We start from the raw sequence: 19,801 nt of genomic DNA on the forward strand, positions 1-19,801 counted from the left end.
CTCGCTCTTTCACCGCCTACATGTGTCAGTCTCACCGATTGGCACAGCGCTTGGTAAAGCAAAGCAGTTCAGTTTCCGGATATCGATACATCTCTATCGTCACTTGATACCGGTATCCAGCCGGTATCCTGTGAGATGACACTACGAGACGCCTGTCAAGAGTGGATTGCAAGGCGCTTGGTACGCTGTGGACGCCAACAGAGAGCGCATGCTACAGTCTATCTGTATTAATAGCCTACAGATAGATTGGTCAGCGTGTACCCAGATGCGCCAAGCACCTGAAACTTTTTGAGGCAGAAAACTTAAGATGCCTCCGTTGACTGTAGAGATCGACGGCTTTTACTCGAGGCTGTCCAAAGCACAAGCCTGATGTCGATGTGGCAGCGCTATCGAAGCCAAAAGCCTTACCCTTTAGCCATGTGTGAGTGAATAACGTCAACGAAATGCTGGCAGTAGGGCACGACAGCTTCCTGCGCCCACTGCAGCGTGTGGATGCGAATGAGAGAGATGGCGAGGATGTGAGGACGCCTCTACGCGGTGGGAATTTACGAGAGAGATCCGTCCAGCTGCGTCGTGTTGGTGGGCTCTGGAACGGCAGCCGGCACGTGTTTCGGTGCCTGCTGGGAGTGAATGGGGACACTCGAAACGATGTCTTGGCTCACTTGGCGCAGCCACCGCATAGCCGACACCTTATCGACACGTATAAATACAAACTACCTGTATTCTCATGTGCACCAGTAATGGCTGCGGATCAGAGTCCACAACTTCGACGTGTTCCCACACAAGCGGATGCTGTATCGATAACAGCCTCCGTGAACATTCTGGTTAAGGTCTCCACAAGCTCAGAGACCAAGGCAGAGGCGTGGACAAGAGGTCAACGTATGCCGTTACGCGGTTTTTCGGCGTGTACCCCAAATCGTCGGATCGAACGTACACTTGTCCGTGCGCTTGCTTGGTTCAAAGACAAAGCCGCGTAGGGGTGTAGGTTCACGGCTGTGCAGATTGTCCGCCTTGGACGCGAGAGGACGCAAACAAAATTTCTGAACCAAGCTAGAACTCGCCACTCCACCATTTGCCAAATCCCGCAGCTCGACACACTTCAGAGAGTCCGATCATGCCGACCTCAAGCGCTCGCCGCAACGCCAACCGTGCACGGTGCCGCATGACCGATTGCGGGAAGTTCGCACAAACCCGCGGACTATGCAAAGCCCACGGCGGTGGCTCGCGTTGCCGCGATCCGAGCTGTCAGAAGCTCGCTCAGAGCCGAGGCCTGTGCATTGCGCACGGCGGTGGCCGTCGATGCGCTTTCGATAACTGCTCCAAGCTTGCCCAGTCCAAGGGCTTCTGCATCTTCCACGGCGGTGGCCGTCGCTGCCACGTTGCCAACTGTGATAAATTCGCACAGGTGCGAGGCCAGTGCAAGTCGCACTCTAAGCTCATTCCGTCCGGCTCAGGCTCATGGTCTCCGGTATCGGTCTCAGGCTCGACGGCCTTTAACTCGGATAGTTTCACTCCTAAATCCACCATGTCGCCGACCAAGTCCAAGCTCTCGATCGAGTTCCTCATTAACCCCTGTGGAGTGGTATCCGACCGCAAGGAGGCGGTGTTACCAGGACTGCACATGGCCGGCTCCGCTCTACCTCACCAACGTTCGCTCCTCTCCTATCTCGACCCGATGACTACCTTAGCCACAACGGCCGCGGCGATGCAGGTTCGCCCATCGGCGACGGTGCCGATTCAATACCCACCGCTCATGCTGTATCGGTGATTTGATTTTCATTTGCATCTGTAACCTTACTTTAGTAGAACTCGCTGCGACCTGCAGTGTATTTATCCGTAAAATTCATGCCTTTTGCTTTTGATGAGCTGAGCCTCTTTGCAGTCGAGAGAGATCGACAGACCGCTGCCCTTCAGTCTTCAATGAAATACTCTTCACTGTACACAAATGTTCGTGCTCTCGTCAACCGTGCACACCGAAGCGCTGTTTTTCGTGCCTTACGTTAGCACAGATCCTGAACTTGATCCTGGACAGGGTCAAGCGATGACACGCTTCCCGACCGTTTTGCTCTCTGCTGGACCGAGTGGGTCCCTTGCCTTTTTCTAGTTCTAATAGCACTCCGCACCGAAATCGTCTCGTTCACGAGGTGCTCGTGTGGATTAATTTGTTACAGCTAATTTACGCTTCGCCCCTTTGACAGTGGCGCAACCGTGGCCACTGTCCAGCAGTTTTAAATACACTTTCACGCCGCATCGCGAAAAGACCATTTCGTCCACCTTGGTGTCCTTCCACCAACATGTACACTGCGCACGTGACGGGCGGCTTTGGAGAATGTCGACGACATGCCCGAAGTTCGAACACTGTTCGAAGAAGAGACGGCAACGTCTCGTTCGCGAAGTGGCTCGGTTATGGTGAAGCAGATGGAGGCTTGCATGGACCTCGTGACGAAGATGTGGAACGGCGGCACATGTACATGTATGCCTGTGCCGCCGTATGCTACATACGGCAGATGACCGAGCTGCTGGCACTGCGGCAGTGCAGTGCACCTCCAGCTTTTGGTGTATGTACATGTACATGTACATGTGCTGCTCACACTTCACCGGTTTAAAACGACATAGTGGTGTTAGTGACAACTTTGTTTGTTAAATGCTGCTATGTCGGATGGAATGAACGCTGAACGTTGGAATCAAAAATTGTGGACTGGTTGCAAAGTCCTTTGAGGCGTTCCCCGGGAAAACTTAGCCAAAATGCGCAGCAATCGCCAGTTACAGTACGAAACCCTACAGTATGCAAATTTGAGCAGCGTGTGCATTGAACATTGAAGTCAGGATCGGCCACAGATACATGTACCCTACCGGTACGTGCCTAAATACAATGAAAACGATAATACATGTATTAAAACGAGGCGGCTACACAACAGTACATGTACTAGTACTGAGCTCTCCCTCTCTAGTACAGTACTGGTACGCGTTCTGTGAGCCAATCTTTGTGACCTCGTATTTCTTGAAGCAGACCGGAGCTTTTGGCCTGGCAGAAGATGCCCATGCTTCTTCGTTAGCAACTGGGGCTGGTCGGGTGCATCATCCGATCAATTCGCCGTCTCTTTTTCCCATTGACATCGTCATGACGGAGTCAGCTCGAGGTTATCGTCACAACGTCACTACATGCGTACTGGCTGCAAAATTTGCAGCACCAATGCAGGCGCAGCGTCCCTTGCCGTCTCAAATGCTCGATGTGAATCGAAAAACCGAATCCCAGAGCAATTCGAAAACATCTCTCCTGGAGTCAACACCTTGTGAGCTTGGAGCGCACTTTTCGCCAGGTCGAACGAGCTCACAGATGGAAGTGAGCTCCAATCTTGTGAGTGAGATTTAGTAGATGGCCCGCTGCCAAATGCGCGTCTTCAACAGTGTACCGCGGGCCGCAAAGACACTGTACATGTAGCGAAAAAGCTGGAGACTGCGACCGAATGTCGAGATCTAACGCCTTAAGGATTATACAATAGTACCCGAATTCGAGGCGGGTGGGGATCCGCTGCGGTTGAGAGCAAATACTTTACGGACTGGACCAGTCAGTCTGACTGTCAGGTCCCGGGCCCGAGGAGACGGCAAGACTGATTCAGCCATGTTCAACATGTAAGACGGCGAAATGACAACATCCGGTTCATCCGGTTTGGTAGCCGGTCTTCAGAAGACTCTTCTGGTCTCATTTTCGTCACTGCACAGCGCAACGCGTGTCCAAGGAGACTGACGTGCTGCTCTGCCAGCAGCTCTTGATGAGCGCCATTGAGGCTCGCCAACAGACTCGAATCGATACAGTTGAGTACGTGACCTGGCTGGACGGACTTAACGGCAGAACTGGAGCTTAGCGCTTACGCACACAGTAAAAACGAACAGGGTCCGATTGCAACTGAACACCACACGTACACTACAGACTGCGCTGTAGGCTACAGCACATCTCGGTGGGCTCACAAGATGTCGGCAAGGTTGTAACTTTCGCAAACAAGTTTTGGCCAAATTCTTGATGTTTTACTTTTTAGAGTTAACTCTTTCACTTTAATAAAGAGTAAACACATCAGGAATTTGGAAAAAAGAAGGATACTACCGTACTAGTATTTCACTATCATTTCATTTAGAAATGAAATGATATACCTGTAGTGTCCTTCTTTTTATGTATTTCCTTTAAAGCTTCTATTTGAAACCATTTGAAACATGTAAGACGTACACGCGCAGGTCGGTCTTGCATCTTGTTTGCATCAATAATGTCTCGAGGTGGTTGTTCGCTGGCAATTGGATTTCATTAGGATAACTTCATGTATTTTCAGGACCCTGTGTCCGATTAGCTCCAAGTACTTCGGATTTTTGATATTTTACCCGTGTTTTTAAATACAAGTCTTTTTTTAAAAGCATTTGTATTCCAAAGTTTGTTTGGAGTCCTAACCTCCCAAGAAACGGAAGTACTTCTTTCTCTCAACATGTTCAAATGTAGGTTTAATAGAAGCAGACTTGTCAATTTAGAAAGTAGTATTTACGTGTATTAATAGTACGAGTCTGTACATATTTTCGGTTTCTATGATAATTTACATGAACTTACTACATGTACTAGACAGTACAGGTATGTTGCACAGAGCTTCGAAGTCGTTGGCTTCATCCTTTTACATGTACCGGTCGGTATGTTCTGTAGCCTGAGCCCAGCCGGAGATCAGATCCCAGTATCTTTGAGTCGGGCCTACCGGCGGTATTTTAATATTAAATAGTACTGTCTGGAACCAGGTATTCTTATAAAGAAAGATATTTGAAGCAAACCACGGACCTGCGGCGTGCCAGCATTGTCAGCTGATCCAGTCAGCGATGGCCGTGAAGTCCTCACTGAAGAGGGATTACCAAATCGGATATCCCTCTGAATATTCTAAACTGCAACGGTTTCTCTGTCTGTATGTGTGGTGACCACTTTTGGGATCGAAGATCGAAGGTTATAATTGCCAAACAAACCCGCTACGGATCTCGTGATGGCAGAGTTTACCGAAATTCGGTGGAGCATAAGGACGGAGCATATGCAGATAAGCCAAAAGCGATGTGGGCACACAAAGTGGCACATCTGTGTCGCTTTCTGCCTCGTCGCGGTTTGTAGCCACCTTCCCCATCCGAGGCCGTGCCGTCGGGTCGGAATATCGTGTTTCTGCTCGAATGCGACCCGAAACGAGCCGGCGGGAAGCCCCGTCACGTTGCCGAGGCACTGTTCCGCCTCTTTGTCTGGTGACCGCGCTCTTGGTGAGATGACACCTTGAGCAAGAAAGTAGACATGGCCGCAAATAAAAGAACCGGCCGATCTGGCTAGGAGCTAATATTCCATGTACACTTCAATAGGTGGCCGTAGCGACAGCGGAAAACGAGAACATCCACAAGCCCTAATTTGTACTGACGTAAATATTAATGCATCATATCGGTAACACTGTTCAAGCAAGCAAAACTTGCATTCCGCGGCGAGGTCTGTCATCGAAAAAGGCACGTGACAGAAGAAAGTATTATGTGGAAGCGGTACCCTCGGGCCGTACATTTACAACAACAAAAACCCAATGGAAAAAGGTTGCCTTATCGCTATTAATAGTTTTCTTTTTTCAGGAGTCTATAGATAAATCATTTAGAACATATCCAAAACGCCAGGATAACAACGTCGGTGTCCACGTGGGGCCCGGTGGCTGTACGCGGCCAACCGCTAACGATGGTGTTCGAAGTTTGAACGAAGAGTTTAAACTTTGTCGAGAGGAGTCGTCATGTTCCTTACTGTGTTCACGCTCCGCCACCCCCGGGAGCAGTCGTATTGATAATGTTCAAAATTTCACTCTTGAATTAATGCTAGGCTAGCATTCCGCACAACGCGGGCCGCAGAGCGTACGGTCCGATTAGATTTATTGCATGTACCGGTACATGTACAATTTCAAGCTTCGTCTGCCCCTGTGTCAAACTTGGCGCATCAAACGCGTTTCTTTATTCGAATAAACATTGCAAGCTGTCGTGCTCACGAGACTCGTCTTGCAAGCAAGTAAACGTGGCAACTGGAAGCGATCGATTGAGTTCGAGAGACCATACCCTCGTATGTAAGAACACCACATGCAACGCGTTTGTTTGTTGCGTAGCTCTGTTGGACCCAGCTGTCGCGACGAGCATGGCTGGGAGGCTAAGTATGCTAGTCTATCCGGCACACGGCCCCCGCAACCGCTGTCTCTCTCGCGTCCATAGCTGGTACAGTACAGGTACTGTATCCGACCTGAGCACCGCGTAAGCTGCAGTCGCATGTGCTGGTCCCGTTGCTTCCTCTCTGCTTGGTTGTTTGCCATCTCGTTCAGCATTGTGCTCACTTCTCAATTCACCGCCATCCGCAAACACTGTACTGCTAGCGCAGCTTCGTGTTGTGTCTTTAAGAGCACCTTTTTTCCATTTCAACCTCATTTGGTCTTCATGCCGACGTCCAGTACCCGTCGCAATGCCAACCGTGCTCGGTGTCAGTTCGCTGGTTGTGACAAGTTCGCTCAGACCCGAGGACTGTGCAAGGCTCACGGCGGTGGCTCTCGTTGCCGTGACCCGCAGTGCAACAAGCTCGCTCAAAGTCGTGGCTTGTGCATTGCCCACGGTGGTGGCCGTCGCTGCCAGTTTGACGGCTGCCAGAAGCTGGCACAGTCCAAGGGCTACTGCATTTCACACGGCGGCGGCCGTCGCTGTACCATCCCGAACTGCGAGAAGTTCTCTCAGGTCAAGGGCCGCTGCAAGTCTCACTCCAAGCTTCTGACGGTCGGATTGTACTCTCCGTCCCACGGCGTCGTGACCCCACCCAGCTCGACCGGCAACTCGTTCATCTCACCCACTAGAACTAAGCTTTCGATCGACTTCCTGGTGAACCCGCTTTTGCGCAGCTCTTCCATTGGCGACAAGGTGCCGACCAAACATATTCAAGTGCCTGCCTTACGTCCCATTACGCAACTCGCTAACCCATTCACCTCGACTGGCATGGGCTGCCATCCTCGATACGACACACAAGTGTTGGGCAACCAGCGATCATTGCTGTCGTTTCGTGAGTCGCACGGACCCGTCACGTCCCACCCGGCACCCCAGCCTCAATATGCGGCCGCGCCGGGACACTACCAGGCACCAATTCTGCCACCGCTTACGATGTACCGCTAAGCCGCAGCACTTGTACCACCCTGTGAGTAGTTGAGGGTATGCATGTTAATAGAGACTACGTAGGGCGCTGGCAGTAAAGTTAGTGCCTCATATTTAACCCTTAAGTGAGCTTGTACTACACAAAATCCTCCCATAAAATTTTACGTTTGATTGTATTTCGTAGTAGTACTTACCAGTATTACTTCAGAGGTTGTTTTTAATTCTCCTAGTACTACTGAAGAACTTGCTCTAATACTGAACATTCATAACGGATTCCATACCTTTAAATGCATAATAAGAACTGTCTCAACAGTGATCTGATAATATCAGAAATATCGCTATTTAAAGCTTATTAACTAAGCCCATTTGCCGTTTCGTTCAAGGTTTAATAAACAACTGCATTTTCTGTTTTCGTCCTCGGTTCTTCACAAGCTCGTCCCTAAAAGCAGTTTGCATCGCACGAAGGTCACGCGCGGAGCTCGACAACATTCCCACTATATCCGCGGCTTTTTTTTTTTTAATATTTCATGAGAAGAGTAGCGTGAATCTTCAATTAAAATGTAACTTAGCCCTCTAAATAGCAATAGCTCTAAATAGTAATAGCTGTGGTCATTTGTACTGTGTACAGTATGTTTTGTCAATTTCTGCCGTTTGGAGTTGCTCTCTTACAAAGTTCAAGTAACTTGAGAACCGCTCCAGCAGAGGTCACCTGCCACATAGAATTGTGGAAATACTACATATACCGAGCGAAACTCCGGAGCGGTTTCTTGTAAATTTTGACAGGTGTACTGTGATTTACAGACCCGGTACCGGTAAAGCACAGATTATTTATGAAAACCAAGGGCCCGGATGTACTGTAAGGAGACTCCAACATCCCTGTGAAGCTCAACAGAAATGAACAAGCATCTGTACATGTACTGTACTGCTCGGTACATCCACAGCTGGGCCAGCAGGGCTGGCATCCAAAGTTTGGATGCCATCCAAAATTTGATGTTTGGATTCCAAACAGCAAGAGATGATCTGCAAGCTGTCTTGATACTGTACCGGTAATTAAGTTGAATTAACTGTTGATGGTGGAGTCTCCATTGTCAGCTGACGGGTACAGTACAGACGATCCTTTCTGTATTGATAGCGTCGGAAAGCCGCATTTTAATATTATATAGAGGAATCACATTAAGGAGTTGTACCCAATTTAAGGTACATACGACTCTTCTTTGACTCAGAGCTCACAAATTGGGTCGGCTGGCTGGCAAGCACAATATTTGTTCTTGCACTATTAATAGTAAAGCATTTTAATATTTAATTTAGGAAAATGCTTTTGTGCACTCACATGCATTACGGATGCTTACAGCCTCTTTTTCTGGGAAATTCAGGGAGCAAACAGCAGATGTCACTGTTATATTCTTTAATCCACCTTGACTGAATCGACCCAATCTATAGTTATCTACCGCTGAATAACGATATTTGTCTTTTTTAAATTACTATTCACTAATGAGAGGAAATAAGTCGGTTTATCTTAAGCTTGTAGGCAAGCGGACCCTCTCAATCACTTTATTTGGAGGGAATTACTATTGGGGATATTGAACGAGAGGATCGTCTGTAGCACCATGAAAATTATTGTATTTTTTAAGGGATACTTAAGTATTTGTAAAGCTCATTCACCAATACATGAAATATCATCCAATGTCTTTCTCAGCCGCTGCTGCAGCGCCTCCACGAAAAGTGCCTCGCCGGCGAGGCTATTCCCATGATGGATGCAGGCACGCTGCATTTTTTCCCCTCTGACTTAAGTACGTCCAAAAATATAAGGCCACCTGATTTACCTAAAACAATGTACGAAAAAGCGTACTTAAGCCGTGGCGATTCATGCAATTCTCTCTTTTTGAGCTGCTATTTAATACATGTATTGTGCCTTTCCGTTATTTTGGCTAATTAGGTAAGAAAAAGTATGAATTTCGGAGTCGTACTTAACAAAAAACATAGGGCAAGATGATTTTTATACCAGCAATTAGTTTAACTAGTGACGATTTAAATATATTGTATTACCGTACCGTTTTAATTCAAGTATGTGAGATGGCTGGTCGGAGCTCGTTTTCATTGAAATAGCCCGATTGCCGATGTCTTGGTCGGCATTCGGACATTTCAGCTGAAAAAAGCTCTTCCAAGCCTCATCAATATCTTAAAAAATTAACTTTTTAATTAGATATGAAGTGGCGCGGTGTCGTGCTCATGTATTTTTACGACATTCAGTTAAGCGCGGTTTCTACTGTCTTAGGTGTATCTGAGAGAAGCCTCAGTAGGTGGTATCACAGGTTTGTCAAGACTGGCAATGTAGACAAAAAGAGCTGCAGTGAAAAGACCTCAAAATGGCCTCAGAATGTGTGTTTGCTTGTTCAGAAGTATGTGAAAGATCATCCATGTTTTTTACTATGAAGAGCTGCGTGCTGAACTAATTCAATAGTCTAACATGCATCGTAACGTGTCAGATGCCACGATATGTCGTGCGCTTAAGTTTGACTTGGGCCTTACTCGTAAGGTTCTTACTAAGCGTGCTATGGAGAGTTTACCGCGAAAACGCCAATAATTTGTCCAGCGTCTTGCATCGATTCCGTTCTCATTCGTGAATGTCGCAACCCTAGGTAGCTTCTCCTGAATACGCTTGTCTGTAGCCCGTCGTAGTGATGTCAGACGCTGTGCTCGGGGGCGTGCCACGTACACGAACAATAAGAGCACGGACGCTGCATGTCCGTACTTCCGCAGGCGCGCCCTGTGCCAAATTGTAGCAAACAATGCTTCCATGTCACTTGAATTGAATGGAATCAGCACGTAATCCTTCTGGGGCGCATAATGGTGGGTTTGACGCCTTGATAGATTCATTCCACGTGAGACCTGACGTCATATCGAACACATGCTTGATATGCCCCAGTAGAACGTCGTATCCGTCCGCAACTAAGAACATGGAATCATGCCCTGGAACTTTGTCTCTGCACGGGGTCAATGGCTCCCCCGATTTCACGCATAAACGACAGTTGAGCCGAGGTGGAAGTTCAGTTGCGATTTCCATTTAATCTACACACAATTTGACAAAGTATTCGTATTTTAGTAATAATATAAGTGACACGATCATTACCAATACACCCATGCTCACCTACTTTTCTATTCACTAGACACTCTTCTTGTCGATCAGGATCTATTCTACGTACTGTAGCCTTGAATGCACCTGTGCGACAGTGGCAGAAAGTATTAGATCATGCAGTATTAATAATATCCATGAGAATTTTCTGCAGCACGACGCCTTGCGAGTGCCCACTCACCCGTACAATAACAGCAGCACCACCGCAACACTGGCCACCGCAAATGCGTTGTTGTTTCCCCTTAAGACGCGACCTGGTTAGTCACCTACAAAGAAAAACAGTTCAGTGTTAGACGTCATCGCTCAAAAATCTATAGCAAAACACCCGACAGCATGCCGCCTCATTGTCACTCATGCACCGTCCAATTCAGGATCCGAAGGCACCTCCGCACACTCTGCACGCTCCTTCGCCCGAGTATGTGCACCGCCTGCTACGTACACCACGTTAGTTAGCTTGTAAACCGCGCTTCTCCATGAGAGGGTGTGCTTTCCTGCAGTCCCTATTGGAGAAATGAAGCGACTGGATGGCAGGGAGTTGTGATGTGGCCCACATAGTTAATTTTGCGTTTTGCCTTCCCTCATTTTACCGATCTCTTGCTAAGACTCCGAAGTCCGAATAAGAAGTCCGATCGGGAGGACAAAAAGCAGAAAGGCACAATAATGGTTGGATGTCTATGATAAAAAGACGGTAAAAAGGTCTATGAGCAGCGTTTATTCCATTTTTTGGTCTTAAATCTTACTTTTTTAATTGATATGGATGAATATGATAGTTAATCGGACCATACTTGAGTTTTGTATGGGTATATACTGCCAATTACCTGCCAGAAAATATTGCCAGCCAATCACATTTAATCCAAATCATGATTTTACCCAATCCGATGTAGTAGGTCTAGGTGCGTCATTTAAGCCACCCGATCGAACGTTTCAAGTCCGATAAAACTCTAAAGTATGTGTATGTTCATTCAGTTGTCAAGTGGTAGACGTATCCCTTTTATATTTCTCTTTATCGGACCTTCGCGATTGGTTTGGAGGAATTGCAACCTGGCAACACATTGCGGGCTAAGGCAACTGCTGTCGCAGCATTTTCCAAGTTCTTAAATTGTGAGGATGTTAAGGAGGAATACGTAAGGAAATGTATTGAGGCGGATGAGGTTGGCAAGAGCTTTGTGTGCGTCATGGATAAGTTTGGAATGTATCTTGCGTTAAAAAAGGAAAGAAGGGTAAATTGCTGATTTGAAACACTGCAATGCAGTACTATCGCCAAACCAAATTTGGCTCCTAGAGAAATTATGTTAGCACCGAGCTTCGCTAGAATCGCGGCTGCTTAAAATGGGAAAAACTTTAGACAACCTTTCTGATAAGGGATGGTGGTGGCTTCGTAGCAAAGACCCATGTACAAAGGCTGACTTGAAAAAAAAAATGGTGGCGTATTTGTATGCCAATGCATGTTCTGAGAGGGACTACCAAGATGCTGCTCTACTGCGGCTGCTCTGGTTCCTGTTCAGGCGATCTTCGGACCTGTCGATGATCAAGAAGCGGAACATCTCTATAGATGCCGCTCGTGTCTTCTTCCTTCGCTTGGTCCGTGTGAAGACGCCGGAAGAACAAGGATTGACTCTCTTCCCCGACGCCGACCTCGCAACGTGCCCCTTGTTCGCCGTTGCTCCCGCCCTCTCCGTCTAAGCTGCATCGTGCTCAGCTCTTATCGGGAACCGTCACACCTCCTACAGAGGCCGGACCAAGGAACAAGAGATTGTCAATGATTGACATGCTAACCATCCTCGGTAGACTCGACGCGGGGGATAATCCCATGACTATAGCGACACGCTTTGGCCTAAACACTGCCAGGTTTGTGATAAACATCACGCACAACCGCGACCGGATATTGAGCTACGTCACCAGTGCCTTAGAGGAAGAGCTGCTCCGCGCTACGGTCTGCCTGTCTGAAACGACAGCGAAGCCGCGGCAGCCTCGTCGAGACATATCGGTAAGGAAGAAGATCGACATTGTGGAGATGCTCGACAAAGGCGCTACCACCACGGAGATAACGACGGGGTTTACTGTCCACAAAACCGTCGTGGGGCGCATCAAGCGGGATCGAGCCAGGATCTTGGCGTACAGCTCGAGTGGCGGCGACCTAACGGCGACCCGAATCCCACCAACGACAAGGGCAAAGGTAATCAAGAAGATCCGCAACGTCAGCCTGAAGAACAAGCTCGCGATTCTGGACCGCCTTTAGCTATCGCAGCTGACTGCGGAATCACGAAAGCGCCGTCAGCCAAATCAAGAAAAACAGGAGCAACATTATCGCCTTCTGCAGCTCAAATATTGGAGATGAGAGCATCATGACGCGGACGACAGTGAAGTGGCGACGGTCCAGCTACCAAGCCCAGGGCCAAGCCCAGGGCAGCGACCAAGCTCAAGCCCAGGACAGCGACTAAGTCCAGTTCTTTTCCTTCGAATGATTCACTTCTAATTTCACCTTTTGCGCGATAAAATTACTGCTAAATATCTACGCTTAAGCTAAAAGTCTGCAGTGGAGCGCTAAAGGGTGTGGTTCGCATTTTAACTTCAAACGGGTGGAAGGGCATACGGCTCGACACCATACTCAAACCTGTAGACTACGACGCTCTTACTACTGCAATGATAGCTGCCTGGATGTGCCGGCATTTCTTTAGATGCAGGACAGCAATTTATAACAAAAACAGATACACTGAATGTATGCTGTGTACGTGTTCAGCTACATCATCATCATGGAAAACCGCCACAACGTTGGTGCTGCCAGCTCCACTGGTAGCCTTGCCACTGCTAGAAGAGCTGGCTCCCGAGTCATCATCGACGTTGGTGCTACCGTTTGAAAAGGTAGGTGCTGCTCGCAAGCTTTATAAGCGCTTCGATGGAGCAATCTTCAGCGCTAACGGACCCTCGTCACGGTTTTCTTTTGCCCGATGATGAACGTAACGTTTTCAACGCTACTCTAAGTGAAGGAATGTACGTCCCCGCCTTGACAACGGCCGTCACTCCGTACGAGATCGTGTCGCCGTACGATGGGTCGCCCATGCCGCCACAGTCGAAACAGCACACGCCGTCGGTCATGTTAGTGCACTGAGCAAACACCACGGGGTTGTAGCTGTAGACAGCGTCCAAACAGCGACAGCACTAGACACAGTGTTGATCCGCACACACTCATGGTGTTTGGCTATGAGCTGTGAACAAAACGACAAGCTGCAGGATGAAGGTCTGGGCGTCTCGCACCGAGTTTGTTTTCGTGGTACACACGATGATTGTACTGAAGTCGGCGTACACAACCTGCGACCGGAACTCTGCCAAGAACAGCCTCTCTTTTAACCGCTTCACCAAGGTCGGGGCGAAGGCTGCAGAACGGCAGTTTTAAAACAGCGTCGACACGCGCCAACCAAAAGAGGGACCCTCGATAAACATAAAAACGAGTGTGCCCAAAAACAGTACTATCCGTCGCCAACGCTTAGAAATTGAAAGCCCGTTGCCGACGAAAAGTGGCTACATTATACAAATAGCCATCAGAGAAACTTGAACTACTAAGGCAGCATGCGGCCAAGCTTTCCTTCGTCTGGCTACGCCATTGTGTCTCTTCAGCTGGAGACTACAACGATAGACGCATTACTAGCTGAAGCTAGAACACGTACATACACTCCTGTTTTTCGAGAAGTTGGCGGCGCTAGTGATGACCCATTTCAGAGCCAGTCGCGCGTGGTGCGCATGACCTCTACACTGCGTGCTGCTGCTAAATCAATTCAAGAGGTGTTTCCTTGACCGGAAGCACCTGCATCGTCCCCTGGCAATATAGAGCGAAATATGCCTGCCAGGACTACCAGCTGCTGTGCCAAACCTCCTGCGGATCCACAGCCACAAGACTAACGTCACTTCTCAGCTCCTCCTATGCACCGCTAACATCTGATACCGAGTGACGTACTGCTTCTCCATCCTCGTCCTCTCTGCCATCAGTGCTGCCGGAACTGTTACGTCCGTCATCATCGTCCTGGTTGCCGGGATCAGTGCCGCCGTCATTTTTTTTGGCTACTGTGCTCATTACTGTCGTCATTTGGCTGCTCGTCGACTTCCAAAAGGGCTGCATCAACACGCAGCGTGTCCGAGAGGCCAGGCCCCCAGCCCTGTAGAGAGGTTCCAAGTCTAACCGCGCGCGCCGTGGCCGCGTCTGCGTCGCCACCGCCGACTCCTACGTCCATTTGAGCATGAAACGGGAAAAGTGATAATGGGAGATTGGAGGTTGGGGGTCGTCCTCGATTGGAATTACCCATCGATCGAACCTAGCCGAATGTAATGAATTTTATTTTTCAAATCATGGACACTACATTTTCAGTACTATAGTACTGGCCTCCAACAGTTCCGTTTGGCAAAAAATGGTTGTACCCAACGAACCCTTTCGTGGTAGCCTTTAGGCCCATTCCCAAGCGGCCGCGCCGCATAGCACTTTTATGCTCATGCGGCCGCACCGGTTGGGAAAGACCAGTGCGGCCGATTTTAGTGAGTAAGCTCATTGGTCGGTTCGTTACAGTTGTTGAAGAGGCACGTCCAAGAAGATAAGTGGACGGCACAGAGAAGACAATTGATCGGTATGAATTTTTAAGACGGAAAAAGCACCAGCAATCGCGCTACTACTCTACCTGGAAGTTTGACAAATCACCAGCCTCGACAATCAGTGCTGCTACCCCAGAAGCAAATACCTCGTTTAGAGCACTAATGAGCCGCCCTTTGCTTCCGGCTGATTCGCAGACGAATGCCAGTGCACCCACACTCCAACCATCCCCTCTTACACCGTACATAGCAGCTGCTCAGTCTACAGAAGCACCAAACTACTGTCATCCGCTGTTATCGCATATACGACACGATGTAGACTCGGACAGTTCTGAAGATAGTCTCATTCTTGCGTCGAATACTGGTAGTTCTCATACAAATACTGAGGAACATACAGTTGATGCATCGTCCACTGCAAATTCGACTAGCCCGAATCTAAACTACAAAACTTGGAAGGCAGAAGAGATCCGAAAAGAGTGTACTCGTCGTGGGCTTCGGCTTAAGTCTGGCATGCGATAACAAGAACGCATTGAAGCACTGGAGAGGTACGATGCCGCGATTCGAGTGTACACACAGAAGCTCCCTGGAGGTGACGTCCAGATAGTCACCGAAGATTCGACACGTAGCAGGCACTGTATGTTTCGCTTGATAAACATTTTGTTTAGCGATGAGTTTGCAACAAGGTTTGCCAGAACAGGTACTATATACAAATTTCACATACAAATAATTATCTGACGAGAAATGGCCTACACCCCAGGTGATACGGCTACACGAGCTGACTTGGATGGTAAACTGCTTAATGATCGCAGTGATTTCTGGACAGAAGTCCGTAAAGCTTTCGTGGGCGCTTGCCCTACGGACCATGAGCGCGATCGGTTGGAATTCGACGACGACGACGACTTCCTCACTGGGATCAATCCAGCGCTAGCAAAAACTGTTCACTCATCTAGAAAGCTGTACAGCATGTGGAAAGAAGTTAACAGAAGCTACCTCGAAGCCCATACGAAGTTTTCAGCTTGAGGGCAAAATGATAACGAGTTTCGCAGCTATGTGAAAGGCCGTGGAGACGTGTTATACCTGCGTAAGTGGCTTTCGGTAAGTAAACTACGAATAAACAGGAGCGCCAGACCTTTTGCTAATTGTTATTTACTATGCAATAGAAAAAACCTGGCCAGAATAACTTTGTCAAGGGTGGTTTGCTGGCAAGCGATAAGGTCGATACACAGGATCCCACTATACTGACCGGCGCGCGAGTACTCGACATAACTCCATCAAAGCGAAAGAGTCATGAAGCTTTAGAAGAAATGGCTTCATCTTTCAAATTGTACGTCCAGGACAGAAAGGAGGAGGCACAGAGAGAAACGGAGGAAAGAAAAGAAGAGGCTCTCAGAGTATCCCGCTCAAGCCAACTTGAGGAACGGTCCAAGATCTATGACATGCTTGAAAGAGTTCGCGGTCAAATTCGTGAACTTAACAAGGATCTGGCATCACCAGACACGTTAAACACAGGAGATGCAGATCTTTTACAAAAGGACAGAGCTCTGCTTATGGAAGAACGGAACCGTCTCAGTATCGAGCTGCAGAAGACGTACTTGTAGATATCTTTTTAATCTAGCTCTGGGTATTAAGACGGCGACTTACATTGTGAGCAGGTCGATTTAAATTGAGAGACTGTATATGCTGCATCACGACTACCCGGGTCATTTCATCCATAAGTTCTATGTGTCTTCCACCGCTGAATTAATATCTTGTGTGAAGATAAGAAAAATCTCGTGAGTCATTCCAAGTGCGAATTTCACGACGCTTTAACTTTATCGTTTGCTTTGGCCCCATAGGATTTTCAATTAAATGCTGATCAATACAGAAATTATGCAATCGCATGCAAGTATGAATTACGTGTCCGCTGTTGGCAAGGCGGACACTCATAGACCGCTTGAAAATTCTCCACTTGTTCACAAGCAATCCAAAAGCCATTTCAATCCGAAGGCGGCACTGACTTAAGAAAAAATTGTAACTGTCTCTGTCCAAGCGTCCACTGGTCTGCGCCTGATTAAATGGTGTTAAAACGACTCTGGTTTGAGGGTAGGCATTATCGGCGACCTTGAGCAAGCGTTTTGCTTAGCGACCACTGCGAAAATTCCACAGAGTCGTTCCTTCCCCCTGGAGCTCGACAAGCCATCGCTGTAAAGCGACTTTTATGATCACAACATGCTTGAACATTGAGTCCGTAACGCTGATAATGCCCAGAAAAAATGCAACTACGCGTTCACATTCGCTTTTACGAAGTACTCTTATAGGACATAGCCAGCCGTCTATGGCGCCAATGCATCCAGGGATGGCACCACCAGTACTCAAACTACGAAAAACCTGCCGCACTTAATTCCATAGCGTCATCACTTTCAGAGAATTCCAGGGCCAGTTGTACGCAAGTGTTGATAGCTCTTATAACTGCATGAACGATGCGATAAAAACCTGATCGACTAGTCCCCGTGATGATACGAATTTGATGAAAGCTACCTCCAGCTAGCCAGCTGATACATGCTTGTAGCATGGCTGCTGGAGATACGGGAGGCTCGCCACGTGATCGCCGTGCGGACTGAAACCGGTCAACAGAGAGTTGCCCAGCAATTAAAGTAAGAAGACGCTCAAAAGCGCCGAAGCTCATACGGTAGTATTGCTTGAATTCTCCTTCCACGATGAGAAATTGTGCATGGACATCCCAATCCAGTCGTTTCCGGACGACTTCACTGTCTCCCCTTGAGTTGGTGCAATGTTGTGCAATCATATTCATCACTGGCCCCAGCACTATTGTACAGAACGCATCCGTCTCTGCTTTTTTCTTCGACCGTAGTGCTGTCATTGCTGCTTGCTGCGTAGTGCTTGGATAATTTTAAGAAATGGCATTTAGTAGATTGCTGTACAAACTCGTCTTCAACATATACTTCACTCTGATTGGCTCACTCTTTACCGGTAAACCTAGCCTCCTTATGCGTCATTTCGAGCGCATGCATCGAGATATGCACCCGGCGCGAGCTTTAGCCAATCACAGGCCTCACATTGGCCGCATGCGGCCTCACGGCCCGGTTGGGAATGGGCCTTTCCCGCAGACAAGAATATAATATAAGCGAATAATTCCTTTCATCTCTCCATTGTAATATAAAATATAAAATCGCCATAATTACTATTCTGAGGTGGCCAAATGTGGGAAGACACTAATGTGCAGCACGTCCGCACCTGCTGCTTGCGCACCTCTCGCAGCTCCCTCTGCATCTTTTGAGCCCTTGCACATTTCTATCCGACATCACGTGAACATTTTACCTCGAAGTATATTGCGTATCTGCAGATAGGTCACCTGGCTAAAGTATTTTTGGTAGGCACCCATTTTGATGTGCCCGTTTGGGTCTACTTGAGATGTTCCTATCCGTACGATCAAGATCTACATCATCAGGTTGCTGCTAAATCTACCAACGCTGACCATGGGGTGAGCGTGAAGCGGGTTTCTTAGGTTCAACTGATATCTTGGTGACACTTCCTTAATTGAATGATGACGGAGAGTCCTGAAGAACCGCAAACACAAGAAGTGAAGGAACACTTAGCTGAGCCACCAAACCTCAGTAATACCCTTAGCTAAGAATAAAATGCTGGTTCCCGGCGCTATAACTACGGAAGGGTGTGTCTGTACTGCGCAAGGGCTATTCGATTAGATTCAATTATAATAATAAATGAATCTGTGGCGCAATCGAATTTTGCTATGGACGGTACACAAGATACCACTTTGCAAACAATCAAGATGTCCAAAGCCAATCACGAGCGTATCTCACGGGTTCCGAATGCTCATCCACGCGCAACTACTGCAATGGATTGGAGGACGGTCTCAGCAAAAACTTGTTGCTGAGGCCTTGTGATCACAAGGCCCACTTTCCGATTTGCATTCTTCGGCGCACAACTCCGTCCAGCTTCGAAGAAAGAATTAAGATGAACAAGTTTCTGGTACGAGGTCTTGGCTTCTACAACGACGCGTACGACCTATTTGTCATGAACGTGGTCAACGTCGTGCTCACGGAGCAGTACGGCTCTGAAATCTACTCGTCCACAATGAAGTCCTGGGTCTCGGCTGGTGCTATCATCGGTGCTGTGATCGGTCAACTCGGCTTTGGCTTCCTGGGCGACGTCTTTGGTCGTAAGGTCAACATGATCTTCACGTGCTGCTTGTTGATACTCGGCGGCATTCTCTGTACCGCAGCGTACGCGGGCGACGCCCGGGCCACGCTCTGGTTCCTCGTGGCTGCACGTCTCATTTTGGGAGTCGGTATCGGCGGTGAATATCCGCTAGCAGCCAGTTCAACAGCCGAGGACTCGACGGACTCAGCAGATCGCAATACCGCGGTGGCCAAGACCTTCTCCCTACAAGGTGTGGGCCAAGTGACGGCTGCTATCCTGGGCAACCTGCTCGTACAGGCGTTTGCTGATGGTAAGCCCGGTGAAAATAGTACTTCCCGTCTGGAAGCCGTTTGGCGCATACTATTCGCGATTGGAGTCGTACCCGCCCTTGTGGTCTGCTACTTCCGCTTCACGGCCGAGGAGTCTGCAGCATATCAGAACGCGCAGCAACGTGGCCAGCTGACACAGGCCACAACACAGCAACCGGCTCGTCTCAGTTTCATTCTTCGACATTACGGTGTGAGCCTACTAGGCACAGCTGGCACGTGGTTTTTGTTCGACATCGTCCACTACTCGCAGAACCTTTTCTCCGCCAGTATCTTGAAGGTCGTGGGTCTCAGCAATCCGTCACTTCAACAAGTGACCACAGAGGTCGCGTTCGTGTCGCTGATGGCGTTACCCGGTTACTTTGTGGCTGTGTACGCTATCAACCGATTGGGTCGCAAGAATATGCAGCTGCAAGGTTTCTTCTTCATGACGATCTTGTGTCTCGTCATG

General features: G+C 48.4%; 3 protein-coding genes across 3 annotated transcripts; all 3 read left to right on the plus strand.

The window, feature by feature from the left end:
• Window positions 1-1,114: 1,114 nt before the first annotated feature.
• PITG_13034 (uncharacterized protein) lies at window positions 1,115-3,542 on the plus strand (the record flags this gene model as incomplete). The annotated part of the gene is made up of 4 exons (XM_002900527.1): window positions 1,115-1,729; window positions 2,199-2,558; window positions 2,957-3,358; window positions 3,504-3,542. The coding sequence occupies 4 exons, from the start codon at window positions 1,115-1,117 to the stop codon at window positions 3,540-3,542; spliced, it is 1,416 nt and encodes a 471-aa protein (XP_002900573.1).
• Window positions 3,543-6,456: 2,914 nt separating this feature from the next.
• On the plus strand, window positions 6,457-7,176 carry PITG_13035 (uncharacterized protein; the record flags this gene model as incomplete). The annotated part of the gene is made up of 1 exon (XM_002900528.1): window positions 6,457-7,176. One exon carries the CDS (start codon window positions 6,457-6,459, stop codon window positions 7,174-7,176), a length of 720 nt encoding a protein of 239 aa, XP_002900574.1.
• An 11,662-nt stretch (window positions 7,177-18,838) lies between these two features.
• PITG_13037 (Major Facilitator Superfamily (MFS)) lies at window positions 18,839-19,781 on the plus strand (the record flags this gene model as incomplete). The annotated part of the gene is made up of 2 exons (XM_002900529.1): window positions 18,839-19,722; window positions 19,760-19,781. The coding sequence occupies 2 exons, from the start codon at window positions 18,839-18,841 to the stop codon at window positions 19,779-19,781; spliced, it is 906 nt and encodes a 301-aa protein (XP_002900575.1).
• Window positions 19,782-19,801: the final 20 nt, after the last annotated feature.

This window comes from Phytophthora infestans, genomic scaffold (assembly GCF_000142945.1).
Source record: "Phytophthora infestans T30-4 supercont1.25 genomic scaffold, whole genome shotgun sequence".
NCBI lineage: Eukaryota > Oomycota > Peronosporomycetes > Peronosporales > Peronosporaceae > Phytophthora > Phytophthora infestans.